This window comes from Balaenoptera acutorostrata, chromosome 1, assembly GCF_949987535.1.
Source record: "Balaenoptera acutorostrata chromosome 1, mBalAcu1.1, whole genome shotgun sequence".
Classification (NCBI taxonomy): domain Eukaryota; kingdom Metazoa; phylum Chordata; class Mammalia; order Artiodactyla; family Balaenopteridae; genus Balaenoptera; species Balaenoptera acutorostrata.
In genome coordinates, this window is record NC_080064.1 from 77,141,822 (window position 1) to 77,157,937 (window position 16,116).

Consider the following 16,116-nt stretch of genomic DNA (forward strand, 5'->3'; position numbering starts at 1 on the left):
CTGCGGAGCAGCTAAGCCCGTGCACCACAACTACTGAGCCTGTGCTCTAGAGCCCGCGAGCCACAACTACTGAGCCCGTGTGCCACAATTACTGAGCCCGTGTGCCACAACTACTGAGCCCGTGTGCCACAACTACCGAAGCCCTCGTGCCTAGAGCCTGTGCTCTGCAACAAGAGAAGCCACCACGATGAGAGAAGCCCGCACACCGCAATGAAGAGTAGCCCCCTCTTGCCGCAACTAGAGAAAGGCCACGCGCAGCAACAAAGACCCAACGCAGCCAAAAATAATAATAAATAAATAAAATAAAAATAAATAAAGTATGAAAAAAATTTTAAAAAAAGAAAGAAAAAGGAGAATTTCTGTTTTACATTAAGATCTAGCACACTCATGTATGTTCGCCAATTTTTGATTATTCGTATTTTTTTTTTTTCTTTACATCTTCCTTGCTATTGGCTGTCTTTGGGTTGTTTCTTTTAAGTTGATAGGAGTGAAACACCTCTGCCAAATGATAAGAAGGAACTATAAAGGAGGCAAAACCCAAACTATTTTTCCACTTTTATATTATCTAGTAAAACGTTTGGTAGGTGAATTAGGGTAGATGCTTCTGAAACAAAGAAATTAAAATGTTTAGGTAGATTTTTTCTGTCATACATAAAAGCCTAAAGGTGAGGGGCCCAGGATTTTAGAGCAGCTTTGCTGCACACAGTCATTCAGGGAGCTGGGTTCCTGCCATATTGTTACCCTGCTACCCTTCAGGGGCTTGCCGTTATGTGTTCGGTTTAATTTGGGCCACCAAGACATCTGCCTTCCAGCTCATGGGAAGGAGGGAAGTTAGAGGCCCACCAATTTCCTTTTAACCAAGTGACCCAGAACTTGCTCACATCATTTGTGCCCCCAGTCTCCTGGCAAGAACTTAGTCATATGGCCATACCTACCTGCAAAAGAGGCTAAACTCTATGACTGTGGAAGAAGGGAAGAATGGATTTTGGTGGTAACTCTTATACTGCCAGAGTAGGCTAGCAGATTTTAAACTACTGGCCAAAAATAAACTTGAAGATTATCTACAGATTTTGTTTGAAATACTAAAATACTTTTAGTATTTTAGAACACAGGAAGAAGGAGTTGGCTAACTAGAGAACTTGGGTCAAAATAGCCATCCTGCATGCTTATTCATTAATCAGTTTTAATTCCAAAAGTAGATATTTAAATTTCCAAATTTTTCCATATAGTGACTCTATGGAAACTTTTAATACTGCAGCCTCTTTCAATGTCCTATTTTCTTATTGGGTTGGCCAAAAAGTTCCTTTGGTTTTAAAGTAAAAATAAAAGACACATTTTTCATTTTCTCTGAGAACTTTATTGAACAACGTATTCACCATTTTGTTCCACTACCTTCTGCTATTTTTCAGGCAACTTCATAATTCCATCTTCCCAAAACTTTTTATCTTTTTGAGCAAAGAACCGTTCTAGGTGCCTTTTACAGTCTTCCAGCGAATTGAAATTTTTTGCATTAAGAGAATTTTGTAAAGACCGGAATAAATAGAAATCCAAAGGTGCAATGTGTGATGAATACAGTGGATGAATCAGAACTTCCCAGCCAAGCTGTAACAGTTTTTTGCCTGGTCATCAAAGAAACATGTGGCCTTGTGGTATTCTCATGGAAGATTATGTGTTTTCTGTTGACTAATTCCAGACGCTTTTCGTCGAGTGCTGCTTTCAGTTGGTCTAATTGGGAGCAGTACTTGTTGGAATTAACTGTTTGGTGTTCTGAAAGGAGCTCATAATAGAGGACTCCCTTCCATCCCACCATATACGCAACATCAACTTCTTTGGATGAAGACCGGCCTTTGGTGAGGTTGGTGGTGGTTCATTTCACTTGCCCCACGATCTCTTCTGTTCCATATTACTGTACAGTATCCACTTTTCATCGCCCATCACAATTTGTTTTAAAAACAGAACATTTTCATTACATTTAAGTACAGAATAGCATGAGGAAATATAGTCAAGAAGGTTTTTTTTTGCTTAACTTATGTGGAACCCTGACATCAAAGCGATTCACATAACCAAGCTGGTGCAAACGATTTTCAACGCTTGATTTGGATATTTTGAGTATGTCGGCTATCTCCTGCGTGGTATAACCTTGATTGTTCTCAATTAATGTCTCGATTTGATCATTATCAACTTCAACTGGTCTACGTGACCGTGGAGCACTGTCCAGCGAGAAATCTCCAGCACGAAACTTCGCAAACCACTTTGGACACATTCGTTCAGTCACAGCACCTTCTCCATACACTGCACAAATCTTTTTTTGCGTTTCAGTTGCGTTTTTACCCTTCTTGAAATAATAAAGCATAATATGCCAAAAATGTTGCTTTTTTTCTTCTATCTTCAATATTAAAATGACTACACAAAAATTCACCAATTTTGATGTTTTTTAAAAATGCACGCTGATATGACAGCTGTCACAATTTAACAAAATTGTTTCGAATGAAGTTAAAGACAACTAAGCGCTACTAGAGCCATCTTATGGAAAAAAACGAACAAACCTTTTGGCCAACCCAATACATTTAAGCAAAATCTTTTTAATGTCTTTGAATCTTACACGCACACATACACACACACAGTGGTGGTACAGTTTATGAGTTCACTCACAATCACCTTAGTAATTCATTTCTTTTTCATCTGATACTCTATTCAGATGGAGGTATAATGAAGCAGAGCACCTCTTCTGAACTTCAGAAGCACTGTACTGTGATTTAGGATTTGTTTGAAATTGATTAGGCGTGAAATCAGAAACCTTCTGTTATATCACCACTGAGTTTATTGGAACCTGAGATATGGTAGAGATAGATACATAGGTTGTTTTCTTTTTATGAGCTGCAAGGTGGCATAAATCATAATAAAACCACTTTTTAGAAAGTGACTTAGACCAGCAAATCTAAATCAGACCATCTAGTAAATTTCAGACATAATGTAATGGCCATTGAAATGGGGTTGATTGAGTCTTAAGTGGAAACTGAGATGTTTTCACTTAAAAAAAATAGATTGATATGGATGTGTGTGTGTGTATATATATATTGGGGGGTGGGGGGGAAATCCTAAGAGAATTTGAGAGAACTCTAAGGAACTCTCAAAATGCTTCATGAAAAAATTTTACTGCCCCTGTCTCCATCTCAACTAGAATTGTACCTTTAATCCTCATGCAAAATCTCCAAAGTGCAGTCTTTCCAGCCATTTACAAATATTGATTATGCAAACAATTGGTATAACAATGTATTGTATGCTATGGAGGACACAATGATTGTGCAATCAGTTGGTATAGCAATATACTGTATGTTGTGGAGGACACAAATGCATACTGCATGATCCCTCCAATAAATGTTTTCTATAGTTCAGGAGAGAACATAATACAATATTTTTTTCCAAAGTACATGAAGCAAGTTCTTTAAATAAAGATGTATATATAAATAACATACCTGGATCCTAAAAGCTGGCTATTACAAGGCAGTATTTAATTCATTTATATGAGTTTAAAAAAAATGGGGCTTCCCTGGTGGTGCAGTGGTTGAGAATCCGCCTGCCAATGCAGGGAACATGGGTTCGAGCCCTGGTCCGGGAGGATCCCACATGCCGCGGAGCAATTGGGCCCGTGAGCCACAACTACTGAGCCTGCGCGTCTGGAGCCTGTGCTCTGCAACAAGAGAGGCCGCGATAGTGAGAGGCCCGCGCACCGCGATGAAGAGTGGCCCTCGCGGGGCTTCCCTGGTGGCGCAGTGGTTGAGAGTCTGCCTGCTAATGCAGGGGACACGGGTTCGAGCCCTGGTCTGGGAGGATCCCACATGCCGCGGAGCGGCTGGGCCCGTGAGCCACGGCTGCTGAGCCTGCGCTTCTGGAGCCTGTGCCCCGCGACGGGAGGGGCCGTGATAGTGAAAGGCCCGCGCACCGCGATGAAGAGCGGTCCCCGCACCGCGATGAAGAGTGGCCCCCACTTGCCGCAACTGGAGAAAGCCCTCGCACGAACCAAAGACCCAGCACAGCCAAAAATAAATAAATAAATAAATAAATAAATAAATAAATAAATAAATAAATAAATAAATAAATAAAATTTAAAAAAAAAAAAAAAAAAAAAAGAGTGGCCCTCGCTCGCCACAACTAGAGAAAGCCCTCACGCGGAAACGAAGACCCAACGCAGCCAAAAATAAATTAATTAATTTAAATAAATAAATAAATAAATAAATGAGAGACTTCAGGCCAGAGTAGTCATTGGAAAGATAGTCTTCATGTAAACTAGATTGGTGGAGGGAAGCACTTTCAGAAGAAGAAAATGTAGTCAGCAAAATATATGGATTTGCAGGTACATATGACATGCTTAAGAAACTGTAAAACAGGTTAATCTGGTAAAGATGGAAGTTATACATGGAGATAAGGCTAGACTTGCACACTGAGGTCAGATTATGAAGCATTCTTTAAAGCCAGGATAAAGAGTTTGTATTTCTCTTTTTAAAAAGATATTGGGGGCTTCCCTGGTGGCGCAGTGGTTAGGAATCCGCCTGCCAATGCAGGGGACACGGGTTCAAGCCCTGGTTCAGGAAGATCCCACATGCCGCAGAGCAACTAAGCCCGTGTGCCACAACTACTGAGCCTGCGCTCTAGAGCCTGCGCTCTAGAGCCCGCGCACCTGGAGCCGGTGCTCCAAGACGAGAGAGGCCACCGCAATGAGAGGCCCGTGCACGGCAATGAAGAGTAGCCCCCGCTCACCGCAACTAAAAAGAAAGCCCACGCACAGCAATGAAGACCCAACGCAGCCAAAAATAAATTAATTTAAAAAAAGAGAAATGTATTTTAAAAAAACCCAAAAAACCCCAAAATCTTTAAAAAAAAAAAAAGATATTGGAAGCTATTGAAGTTTTCTGAGTAGAGGATGTTAGAAGTGACTACTTAGACTAATCTGGTAGTCTAAGAGCAAATTGAAGGAAGGGAGGGAAGGGAGCCCAATTAGGAAGTGATTGTAAGAATGGAGACATGACATGGTAAGATCCTGATGGAAGTAAGATTGGGAAAAAAAAAAAAGATGCATTAGAAAGACATTACCTCAAGGATGTTAAATGAGGGAGAGGAAAAATAAAGAAATGTTCTGAGATCTTGAGTCTGAATTACAAGGGGCAATGTCATCCTATTGCCAGAAATACTGAATATGAGGTAATACTGGAAATTCAAATGAAAATGCATACTAGGTATCAGAAGATAGGTAAGAGGTGATGGATCTGGGGGTACAGATTTGGAAGTCTTTTGCCTAGAAATTATAAATGAAGCCAAGGAAGTGTGAATAAGCTAAGGAAGGGAGTGGGTAAAGAGAAGACAGCTGAGTTTCCATACTTGGTAGAAGGACCAAAACATGCCTTAAAAGAAGATAGTGATAGTACATTCAGAAAGGTACAGAGAACCAACAAAAACCAACAAAAAAAAGGAGTGTTCAAAGAAACAGACAATGCTGTGGAGGTCAAGGAGAACAAGAACCAACAAAACATTGTATTTGACTATTAGGGAGGAGAGGTGGGGAGAGAAAGACAAACGTAGACACATCCCATTTATTGAGTGCCTACAGTGAACCACTCTTTGTGGTAGATTCTTTTATAATCATGATTTTATTTCTTCCTCAAAGTAAGATTATGTCCTCCTTTTTCAGATGAGGAAACTAACACAGAACTTACGTTTTTCTGGGTTCAAGATTCAAACCCAAGTCATAAATCTTTTTCCTATATCATGGTGAAGGTCATCTGTAAAAGAAATGGGCAAATCAATTGTGGGCTGCAGTTTGCTCTTGCCTCTTAAATGTTGCCAGAATAAAGATAATTATTCCACTATACCCCTAGCCATAGTCAGATCTAAGGGTTTGGGGTCCTATTCTTACTAGATTTTTGGTTGATAGGGACCTTTGAATTTATCTAATTTTATAGATTAGAAAGTGAGGTTTGGAGGCCATAAAGACTTACTCAAGATAGGGTCACACCTAGTTCTAGAAACTCAGGAGTCTGGACTCTGGATGCGTTCTCTTTCTACTTTTACATACGCCATCTTCTCAGAAATAACAGGTGGTATTTATAGATGTCTACTCCAACAGCATGAGCTCTTAAGTTTGTTCTCTGGCATCTTAATATCATTTCAAATAGATAACGCCTACTGTAAAAATGCCTGTGACAGACAGTAAGTACTAAAGAAAGTGAAGTTGATTTAATTTTAGATACATAACCTGTGAGTCTCTTTCCCTTTTAATTAATTTAGTCAGATGCATTTGGAGAGGAGGGCATGCAAGTCATAAGTATCCAGGGTCACTTTTGCTTTGTACAATGATTTTTTTGTTTGTTTTAATGAGAAAAGGGGAAAAGACTTAAGTGTAGTCCTACTTTATAGTCTTTTCAAATAATTGTTTCACAAAGAGTATCTTTAACCTTGTTTTTATTTAATTTACTTCGGTAAGGGGATAGAAAATATAAATACACAAATTCAACATAAACCAGTACTTAATTTCAAGGATAAGTTGTTATCTGGGGGATGTTCCATTCATATAATAAAAGAATTCTTATAAACATTGGCATAAAAAACAAAGATGTGAGAACAACCCATGTTTGACTTTGCTCAGTATCTCAAGTATGTTTTTGTAACCTATCACTTTAATTCACTACCCGTCCCATCCACTGCCATTTATTTAATAACTTACCACATTAAGATATTTGGTAGGTGAGGCTCGAGTTTATGGCTCACATGTGCTGCTTTGTCTTTTTTCCAGACCTTTGATGAATGTGTAGCTGAGGGCGGCTCAGACTGTGCTCCAGAGAAGCTCTGGCTTCAAATCCCATTCTTCTGCGGCCACAGCTCGGAATGCTGGTAGGGAGATAAAGTTAACTTCAATCAGTAATCTATTTATTATCTCTATAATCTGTATTTCACAAGAGTGAATGTGTTAGTCAAGGGCTAGGTGCAAGGAAGTTCATGAAAGACCAGACCAAAAATAACATGTAATTAAGTAATACCTAGTTTTTAGTTACCTTTAAGTGCATTAAAAAGATTCTTCATGTAAAACATGCTTGCAATGATTTCTCAGATGCTGGTTTTTAAATTTTTTTGTTTTTGGTGTTATGTGTCTTGCTATGTTCTAGCAGCGGTCTTAATTAGAGGTCAGGGGTCCTTTCATAAACCTCATTTTCTCCTAAGCTTATTGTTTGAGCCATCCATTTTAGATCAAGAAGAGGCTTAGTGGGTAAATTATTCACCTGGATTTACTGTTAAACTGATTTGACTTTGAGAGAAGCCAAGGTAAAATAAAGATATTTTATCTTTAATAGAGTTCATTTCCTCAGAATGTGCTGAGTTTTCAGTTTAAAAAAATAATGGTACGTATTTGTTCTAATCAATCATTTTAATAGGAAAAGTAGAAAAAAAACAGGAACACATTCAAAGTTAGTATCTTCCTTAAAACCATGAGCGATATAAGGAATGCCTTCTGTTCTTTCCATCATTATTTGAGATATAGTATTAGATTACTGTGAACCTTAAGGTCCTACTCAATAGATTATATCAACGCATAATACAGTTGACCCTTTGAACAGGACAGGTTTGAACTTCGCGGGTCCACTTAAATGCAGATTTTTTTAAATAAAGATGTATTACAGTACTACAAGATCTGTGGTTGGCTGAATCCTCGGATGTGGAGCTGGGGATATGGCGGGCTGACTGTAAAGTTATATGCAGATTTTCAGCTGGGGAATGGGGGATCGGGTCTGGTTGGCATCCCTAAACGCCCGTGTTGTTCAAAGGTCAACTGTAATAACGTAAGAATTGGAAGCTTAGAAAGAATGTCTTCTCAATTTTTAATCATTTCCTCACAACAGGGATCAGTAAATTACAACCCGGACACCAAATTTGGCCCATCACCTGTTTGTATAAATAGTTTTACTGGAAGACAACCACATCTATTTATTTACTTATTGTCTGTAGCTGTTTTCACACTGCAAGAGCAGAGTTAAGTAACAAAGTGACCAAGACCATATGACCTGCAGACCCATCTCCGGCTTTACTCTCTGGCTCTTTAGAGGAAAGGTTGCCACCCTTACCTTAGAGCGGTAGAGAGTGTATCTCTCCATTGGGCATTACTGAGGAGATTTTAATCACACTTCTTTAGTATGTCTCCTCGATTCATAGAACTGGGAGGGACCTGAGAAATCAACTCGTTTGCTTCCCCAGCTTCCCACCGCCCATGCCAGCTTTTTAATGGCTGAGAAAACAAGCTCAGAAAGGTGAAGTCATCAGCTGAATATCACACTTCTTAAAGGCAGAGCTTGGCATTAGGGTTAGGGAATGTCAGTGCAAAAAAGAACCGAAAGGCATAGTTTATTTAGGGCCAAATCTCTATTATAAACAGCCATTAGCTAAAAACGTGAAAAATAAAAATAAAAGATTCTTAGCAGAGCCATTTCTTATCCTATTTCTGTTTTTAAGAAATATCAGAAAAACCTAAACTCATAAGTTAAATGAAGATAATTGCTACACAAAATTGCTTAGACCTTCCTAGAGAGCTCTTAAAATGAACGAAGTTTAGAGTACAGTCGACCCTGGAACAAGGCGGGGGTTAATCCCAGTATAATTTATAGTTGGTCCTTTGTATCCACGGTTCCTTCGATCTGCGGATTCAACCAACCATTGTCCATGTAGTACTGTAGTATCTACTATTGAAAGATATTTGTGTAGGTCAAACCCATGTTGTTCAAGGGACAACTGTAGTTAACAAAAATTAAATGCACTCATACTAAATCAGATGGGAGGATATGTATACACATTTCTTAACTGTTCAAATTAAGCGTCCTCTACTAATATCTGAGTTAGCCCTGCGTAGTTGAGCAGAAACTAGGGACAGAGGCAAAGGAAATTAGAAACAGGTGTGCCTCCCAAAGGACATTAATAAAAGGGCATTAAGGCTTTGGATGGACATGTGTTTATCTGTTTTTTCCATAATATACAGTGTCAAAGGCATCAAAAGTACTTAGCAGATTTCACAACCAGTTTTTTTATTCCTTTTTTTTTGGTTTTAGGAATGTAGGAAGCAGGTGGGCTATGGATCAAGCCAAATATAACCTAGTTAATGAGTACTTTCTGGTGGGAGTTACTGAAGAGCTTGAAGATTTTATCATGTTATTGGAGGCAGCTTTGCCCCGGTTCTTCAGGGGTGCTACAGAGCTCTATCGTACAGGTATATAAGGATGGGTTTCTTTTTCAAGCTGTCCTTAACTTTGTTTGCCACTTGCAAAATATGTGTGATTTGAAGTTTGTTGGATAAAACTCCAGAAAGGCAGGTACATTGTCTGTTCCTCCTCACCATTTTCAATACAAAACAGTACATGGCACACAGATGGTATTCATTACATATTTTTTTAATGAATAAACAGGCACGAGATTATAATCAAAAGGCATTGTAGGTATAGTGGAAAGATACAAACTACAGGGCCAGCCTTAGACATGTGTGATATTCAGGAATGCCCGCCATACATTCCACCCTTTAGACATGTCTAGTGCTATTTAGGTAGGGGTAGGAAGGGGAGACTGAGTCACGTTGATAATGATCCTGCGCTGTGTCACAGCGCACCTAAAAGAATGCTTCAGCAGCCGTGACACTATTACATATCTGAAAGTGACCGTGCTGGTCCAATCTAATTCTGATTTTATTTTTTTTTTTCTGTTCTTTGGTAAGATACAATCAGAGGAACTCTTTTCCTGGAGTATGCATGTGCCCTAGCTTTTAACACATAGGTATAGAGAATAGGTTATGAGAAATCAGCAGTAAGTTTGAAAATAGGTATTTTATCATATCTTTAAAAACAAACTAGTCAGAGCACCAAGCATTTGAGAATACAGCATGTAAGGTGACAGCCTACACTTTACCAAGTGGCCATTCTTACTTTTTTTTTTAATAAATTTATTTATTTTTTATTTATTTTTGGCTGCATTGGGTCTTCGTTGCTGTGCGCGGGCTTTCTCTAGTTGCGGCGAGCGGGGGCTGCTCTTCGTTGCAGTGCGCGGGCTTCTCATTGCAGTGGCTTCTCTTAGTTGCGGAGCACGGGCTCTAGGTGCGCGGGCTTCAGTAGCTGTGGAGCATGGGCTTAGTTGCTCTGCAGCCTGTGGGATCTTCCCGGACCAGGGCTCGCACCCGTGTCCCCTCCATTGGCAGGTGGATTCCCAACCACTGCGCCACCAGGGAAGTCCACGATTCTTACTTTTATTATTTGACATCTCATTAAGTCTTTAACAAGGGTAAGGATTTGCATTACAAAGGAATAAATCACAGTTCCAGTATGATTAGGGCACTGCTTTTGCCTGAATGATATTAAGACAAAACAATTAGAGCTTCCCTGGTGGTGCAGTGGTTACAATGCAGGGTACACGGGTTCGAGCCCTGGTTTGGGAAGATCCCACATGCCACGGAGCAACTAGGCCCGTGAGCCACAACTACTGAGCTTGAGCGTCTGGAGCCTGTGCTCTGCAACGGGAGGGGCCGCGACAGTAAGAGGCCCGCGCACCGCGATGAAGAGTGTCCCCCGCTCGCCGCAACTGGAGAAAGCCCTCGCACAGAAACGAAGACCCAACACAGCCTAAATAAATAAATAAATTTATTAAAAACAACAACAACATTAAAAAAAAACAATTATGCTCTTCCATGTGTCATATTAACTTAAACCGTCTCTTCAAGTCTCTTCAAATAAACAGGCATTGATCTTTTGTGTGTTCTCAGAATTTATTTACCTTTTCTCTTTTCCCTTTGTAAGTAGGAAAGAAATCTCATCTTAGGAAAACCACAGAGAAGAAACTCCCTACTAAACAAACCATTGCAAAACTACAGCAATCTGACATTTGGAAAATGGAGAATGAATTCTATGAGTTTGCCCTAGAGCAGTTCCAATTCATCAGAGCCCATGCTGTACGAGAAAAAGATGGAGACCTCTACATCCTTGCACAGAACTTTTTCTATGAAAAGATTTACCCTAAATCGAACTGAGTACAAGGTGTGGCAGTTAGATTCTTGAACTACAACTTTGACCCTGTCTTCACCTTAGTTCTCAGCTCCACAACTTGGATTGCTGATGGGTGTGTAAGATAATTTGTATTGAACTGAGTTAGGATACAGACAGTGACGTCAAGGAAGTAGATTCTGGCTGATATGTCAGTGGTCTAGGAAGTTTAAGTTTCAGCCTTTTTTTTTTTTTTCTGGTTAAATATTGGTGGGAGTTATAACCTCCTGCCTGGACAAAACCTACACATCACCTAAAATAAACACATAGCAGGTCTAATTGAAGGCTAAATATTGAAATACAATTTCAGAAAAAGTTCTGATACTCTTTTTGATAAAGCATTTTTTTTTTTCAACTAACCATGAATGAAGATGAATCCATTTGCTACTTCCACCTTCACCTGGAGGTTTGGGTTATACACCTCTACTGGATAGTGTTATTAACTGTTTGGCGGTGTGTACTTTGTTTTTGTGAATCACGTCCCATGAAATGTATTGAAATGTTTGATCACGTTTGCTAAAAATGTATCTGCTGTAGTTGGAACTGCCCATATTTATGTAGGTCATTTTAATTTTCTTAAAAAAGTGATTATTAGTGTTAAAAATCAATTTAAACCATTATTAATACTGTAAAAAGAATCAAAGCAGTATTTCTCATTCCTGTCTCCCCAGTATCTAAGATTGGGGAAACACTTCAAAGAATGTTGACATTGCCTGAAGTTTTGGTTAAGGCTTCCACACATTAATATCAAAAAAGTAAGTTTAGTATTTGTTTCTCCATGGGTTATTTGTAAAGGTGTAAACTGAGGTATTGGTGAGTCCATATTATAACTCCATTTAGTGAGCTGTGGTATGGGTAGGATTTTCCTACTTCTGTACTTTTACTTGTAGACTATTTTTACTAAGGTGCTTTATAATGTGTTTTAAAGCATTGCATTTACAAAAAAAAAAACGGAAAATGCTGTAAATATTGCATATTTTATGTATTTGGACCAAAAGATCATAAGTAATTAGACAAAAGTGGTTTTGCACCAATTTTATTAGGTCAAGTAAAACCATCAGACCTACTGTTCTTGTATTTCTCATTTAACTTTACTGTTAAGACATCACTGCAATGAACTTCAATAACCTTTCAATTTTGATACACAGAACATTATTCATAATTGGGGGCAGTAGTTATAGTGGAAAGAGTACTAGACGAGGAGTCAGAAAACTTGATTTCTTGTCCTGGCTCTGCCACTTGCCAGCTGTGTGATCTTGGGCAAGTCACTTAATCTCTCTCTGCCTCAGTTTCCTCATCCTGCAGTGAGGATGATAATACCTGTCCTACCTACCTCACAGGGGTGTTGTGAGGATTAAATGAGATGGCATGTGAAAGCACTTTGAAAACTGTAAGTTGCTATATAAATGTAAGGTATTATGGAAACATCTTTAACATATAGTTTCATACCATTCGTTTTTTAACAAAGAAAGAGAAGAGTCCACCTATAAGCTGGTTGAAAAAACAGTTAATCTTGATATAAATTTGTGTTTAATAAATATCTTCTCAGTGTTTTATCTTCCCTGTTTCAACAACTATTGAAATATTGAAACACCTGTGAACTCTTACGGTTTCCTGAGCAGCTGCTTGAGTTCAGGAGGTTTCATTAGCTGACTCAGGGCAAGGGAAAATTCGCTCTTCAAATTTGGAAGATTTTTCTGATTTTATTTTACATTACCGTTCAGAAAGGGTACCTATTTTATACCTCTGGTTTTTAAGGTATACTTTGCAGAGTTTGATTTCCCTGTGCATTCTTTACCTTCTTCCACTTCTTAGAGTAGCAGAGATAAAGAATTTTAGAAACATTTTCTAAAAGGATAATCTTTAATAGGTTTAGTTTAAATAAATATCCCCGAACAAGGCCTCACCAAACTATGTAAGCATTATAGTCAGGTGGCTTTAAAGGTTATTAATTGCATAGAAGGAGGAGGGAGCGCTACTTATCAAAAGACATTTATAGACAAATTTAAAGAAAAGCTGAAGGAAATTGACAGAAGGAGTCATTGTAGCACCCTTTCCCCCTAATAATAGGACAATATTAAGGGAATATCAACAGGCTTACTTTTCTTACTTGGCTTTCTTTTTGGTGTATTTAATACCTTTTATAGGTATTTGTTGAGAATATATACAAATGATTTCCTTGCCCAAAGTAAAGCACCACCTCAGGATGGGGCATCTGACATTTGTCTGCTAAGGAACCCTAGTATGCAGGTTATTCTTGGGAGTCCAGCTAAAATCTTCTTGAGGTGCATCAACTCTTTTAGGTAACTAGAGTAGCACATAGTGCACTAGATCTGGGGTCAGTGAACTTTTCCTATAAAGGTTCAGAGAGTAAATACTATTTTAGGCTTTGCACACCATTGGTCTCCATCACAACTACTCAACTCTGCCATACTAGTACAAAAGCAGTCATAGACAGCACATAAATGAATGAGCATGGCTGTGTCCCAATAAAACTTTATTACTGAAACAGGTGACATGCCAGATATGGACCATGGGTTGTACTTTACAAACTCCTGTAACAGATTATTATTTATGGAGAAATCACTTTTGAATCTGTACTCTAGTGGCCTAAAAGAGTTTATATACTTCCAAAAAAAGCTCCTAACTTCTATCCAAAGAATAGCTTTCTGATTCAGGCAGTCTCTCCCACGGTTTCATAAACTTTTACGACTTCGATTGCTTCCAGGTGGGCGTGTTTTCTTTCCCAGTTTAACAGTTCAGAATAGGGGCATTTATGCTATCATCTTTTAGGGTGGGTTAAAAGTATCCTTCCTGGAGACTGAGGAAGGTTTAGATTTAATTCCATGTGGTCCAGTACAGTCCTAGGAATCTGACAAGTGCAGAGTCCTTATAATACCTAACTTTATAATCAAATAAATAGAACCACTGAGACGATAATGTATTTTTTTAAAGTGGCAAATGTGGTTTTCTTTTTTCAGCCTTTGTGCTTTTTCAGTATTTTGAACCTAGGGAAAAAAATTTTTTTTTATAATACAAAAGCAAATTAACCACTTTGAATTTTAAAAGATAATGTTATATGTGTATGTGTACATATATATATCTATATATGTTTATTTCCTAAAAGAGGAAAAAGTACCTTTTTGTTCAACTTGTATCAACTCCTATTTTCTAATTGCTGTGAAATGGCAACTGTTGATAAATTATTGTGACTGTTTTAAAATGTAATGGGGAGGATATATTTTGATTTTACCCAGCTTTAATCTGTAAAGTATCACTTAAATATATCTGATAGCAACACTTAAAATATTGCATGGGGATTACTTTTCTATCATCCATACGCATTTGTGCAACTTTGAACATATTGGGTGATTCTGAATTCCTGATGATTGGATTTAAATTACTGAAAATCAGAGAAAAGCTTACTGACTTTTAAACTTTGCATTTTATTTTTTATTCTTAAAATTCAATTAATGCCTATAATTTGAAGTCCTCTGTTGCTCTTTCTCAGTATTATGTCCTATCAGAGATTCCTAAAATTGTTAGTGCCATCAGTGATTTACAAACAGTATTTTGATATTGCAGATGATTTGCTCATTGTATTTGCATAGTTAGAAAGAAAATAGTTTGTAGACAATGATTCTCTTTTTCTAATAAAATGAAATAAAAATTCTAAAAAGCACTAAAGAATTTAACTAAAGGCTGGTTCCCAAATGCATAGCTGGTATTTTAATTTACATTCATATTCTACATAGAGAACATCTGTGTAAACCATCCCTCTGGGTTTTCCCATTGATCATTCTCAAACACACCTACGGTCCTAGAATCCTTTATTATGAGAGAAGCACCCGGTATTGTAACCTTTTATGAAGTTTGTCTTTAAGAGGCCCAGGTGCTTCTACTTCATGAGTTGAAAATTTGACTCTTCATAAATTAGTGCTGTTTGCTTTGAGAGGAAGCAAGGCAATTGCTGTTAAGTTTTTGCATCCATTTACGCTATGCGAAGCTGCTGAATGATGCCAACTAAACTGCTGCTCAGGCAGCCTTTTGAGGGAAAAAGCAACCCTGTTTCAGATGCACTGCCAAGTCAGCTCCTCTGGAGTGGAGCTTGCTTTCTGATTTCCTGGAGTGGGAATTGTAAAGAATGAAATGGGCGATCGGTTAGTCAGATTTATTCTATAGTGTAAGTTCATGCAGCTTTGTGACCTTTCCAGTACTATTTATAAAAGGACCCTGATGCTGATGATCTCTTTAAAACACATCGCTGGTAAGCCTATGGTTTAGACACACTGGTGCTGTCTGACTTTTCAGACAGCTTCTTTAGCTTTCTATTGAGAGTCAGGTGTATGAGCATCTCTAAAGCAGTGTCAAATGTAATTTTGACAAACATGGATTGTATATTTTGACTTTATTTTACAAGTACACAGACAGCTGAAGAGTGCCTTTTTTCCTCACAGTCCATGTTGGAAGATGCTCACTCCTTCCTCTGTCTCTGCTTTCTCTTCTCTCCCCTTCCCCTGTTCAGTTGATTCATTTATGCAATACTGTTTCCAACTTGAAACCATTTTGTCACATCTGTTGGAGAGATAATCACTCCTTTTCCTTAACATTCTGCCAGCTTTCTGTTGTTGAAGTGTTTCGGTTGATTACCTGATGCAAAAGCTATAAAATAAACACTCAGTGGGAAGGGCAAAAATGGTTTGGTGTCCTGTTTTAATATTTTCTTCCGTAGCCTTGATGCTGAAGGATGTTTTCCCAGTGGACTCAGTGTTCAGCGTCATCAACTTAACCCTCAGATATCACTGCCACCAGAGAGGTACGCGTCATCACTGGTCTGTCGTGGTTTTCTGGCTTATTTGTGACTTGCAGACTGACAGGCCTTTGCTGCTTTTTGCTTTGTACTCCACCATTGGCAGTGAAGTTTCAGATAGAAGATTTACAAGGTATACTTAGGATATACTCTTAATTAGAATTAAAAAGGAAATGAGGAAAGGGCTATCAACTTAGAATAAAAAGGAAATTTGAAAGAAAAAAGTTAATCTGATTAACATTTATTGCA

At 38.4% G+C, this 16,116-nt stretch overlaps 1 protein-coding gene across 2 annotated transcripts in view; it reads left to right on the plus strand.

Moving 5' to 3' along the window:
- HS2ST1 (heparan sulfate 2-O-sulfotransferase 1) overlaps positions 1-15,758 on the plus strand; it is a 198,085-nt gene extending 182,327 nt beyond the window's left edge. Inside the window, exons 5-7 of one of the 2 annotated variants that reach the window (XM_007173055.2) lie at positions 6,788-6,885; positions 9,087-9,244; positions 10,815-15,758. In XM_007173055.2, coding sequence (XP_007173117.1) covers positions 6,788-6,885; positions 9,087-9,244; positions 10,815-11,044 — 486 coding nt within the window. In that variant the 3' untranslated portion in view covers positions 11,045-15,758. The remainder of the gene's footprint in view (positions 1-6,787; positions 6,886-9,086; positions 9,245-10,814) is intronic. The other variant, XM_007173056.2, reaches the window with a different exon arrangement.
- Positions 15,759-16,116: the final 358 nt, after the last annotated feature.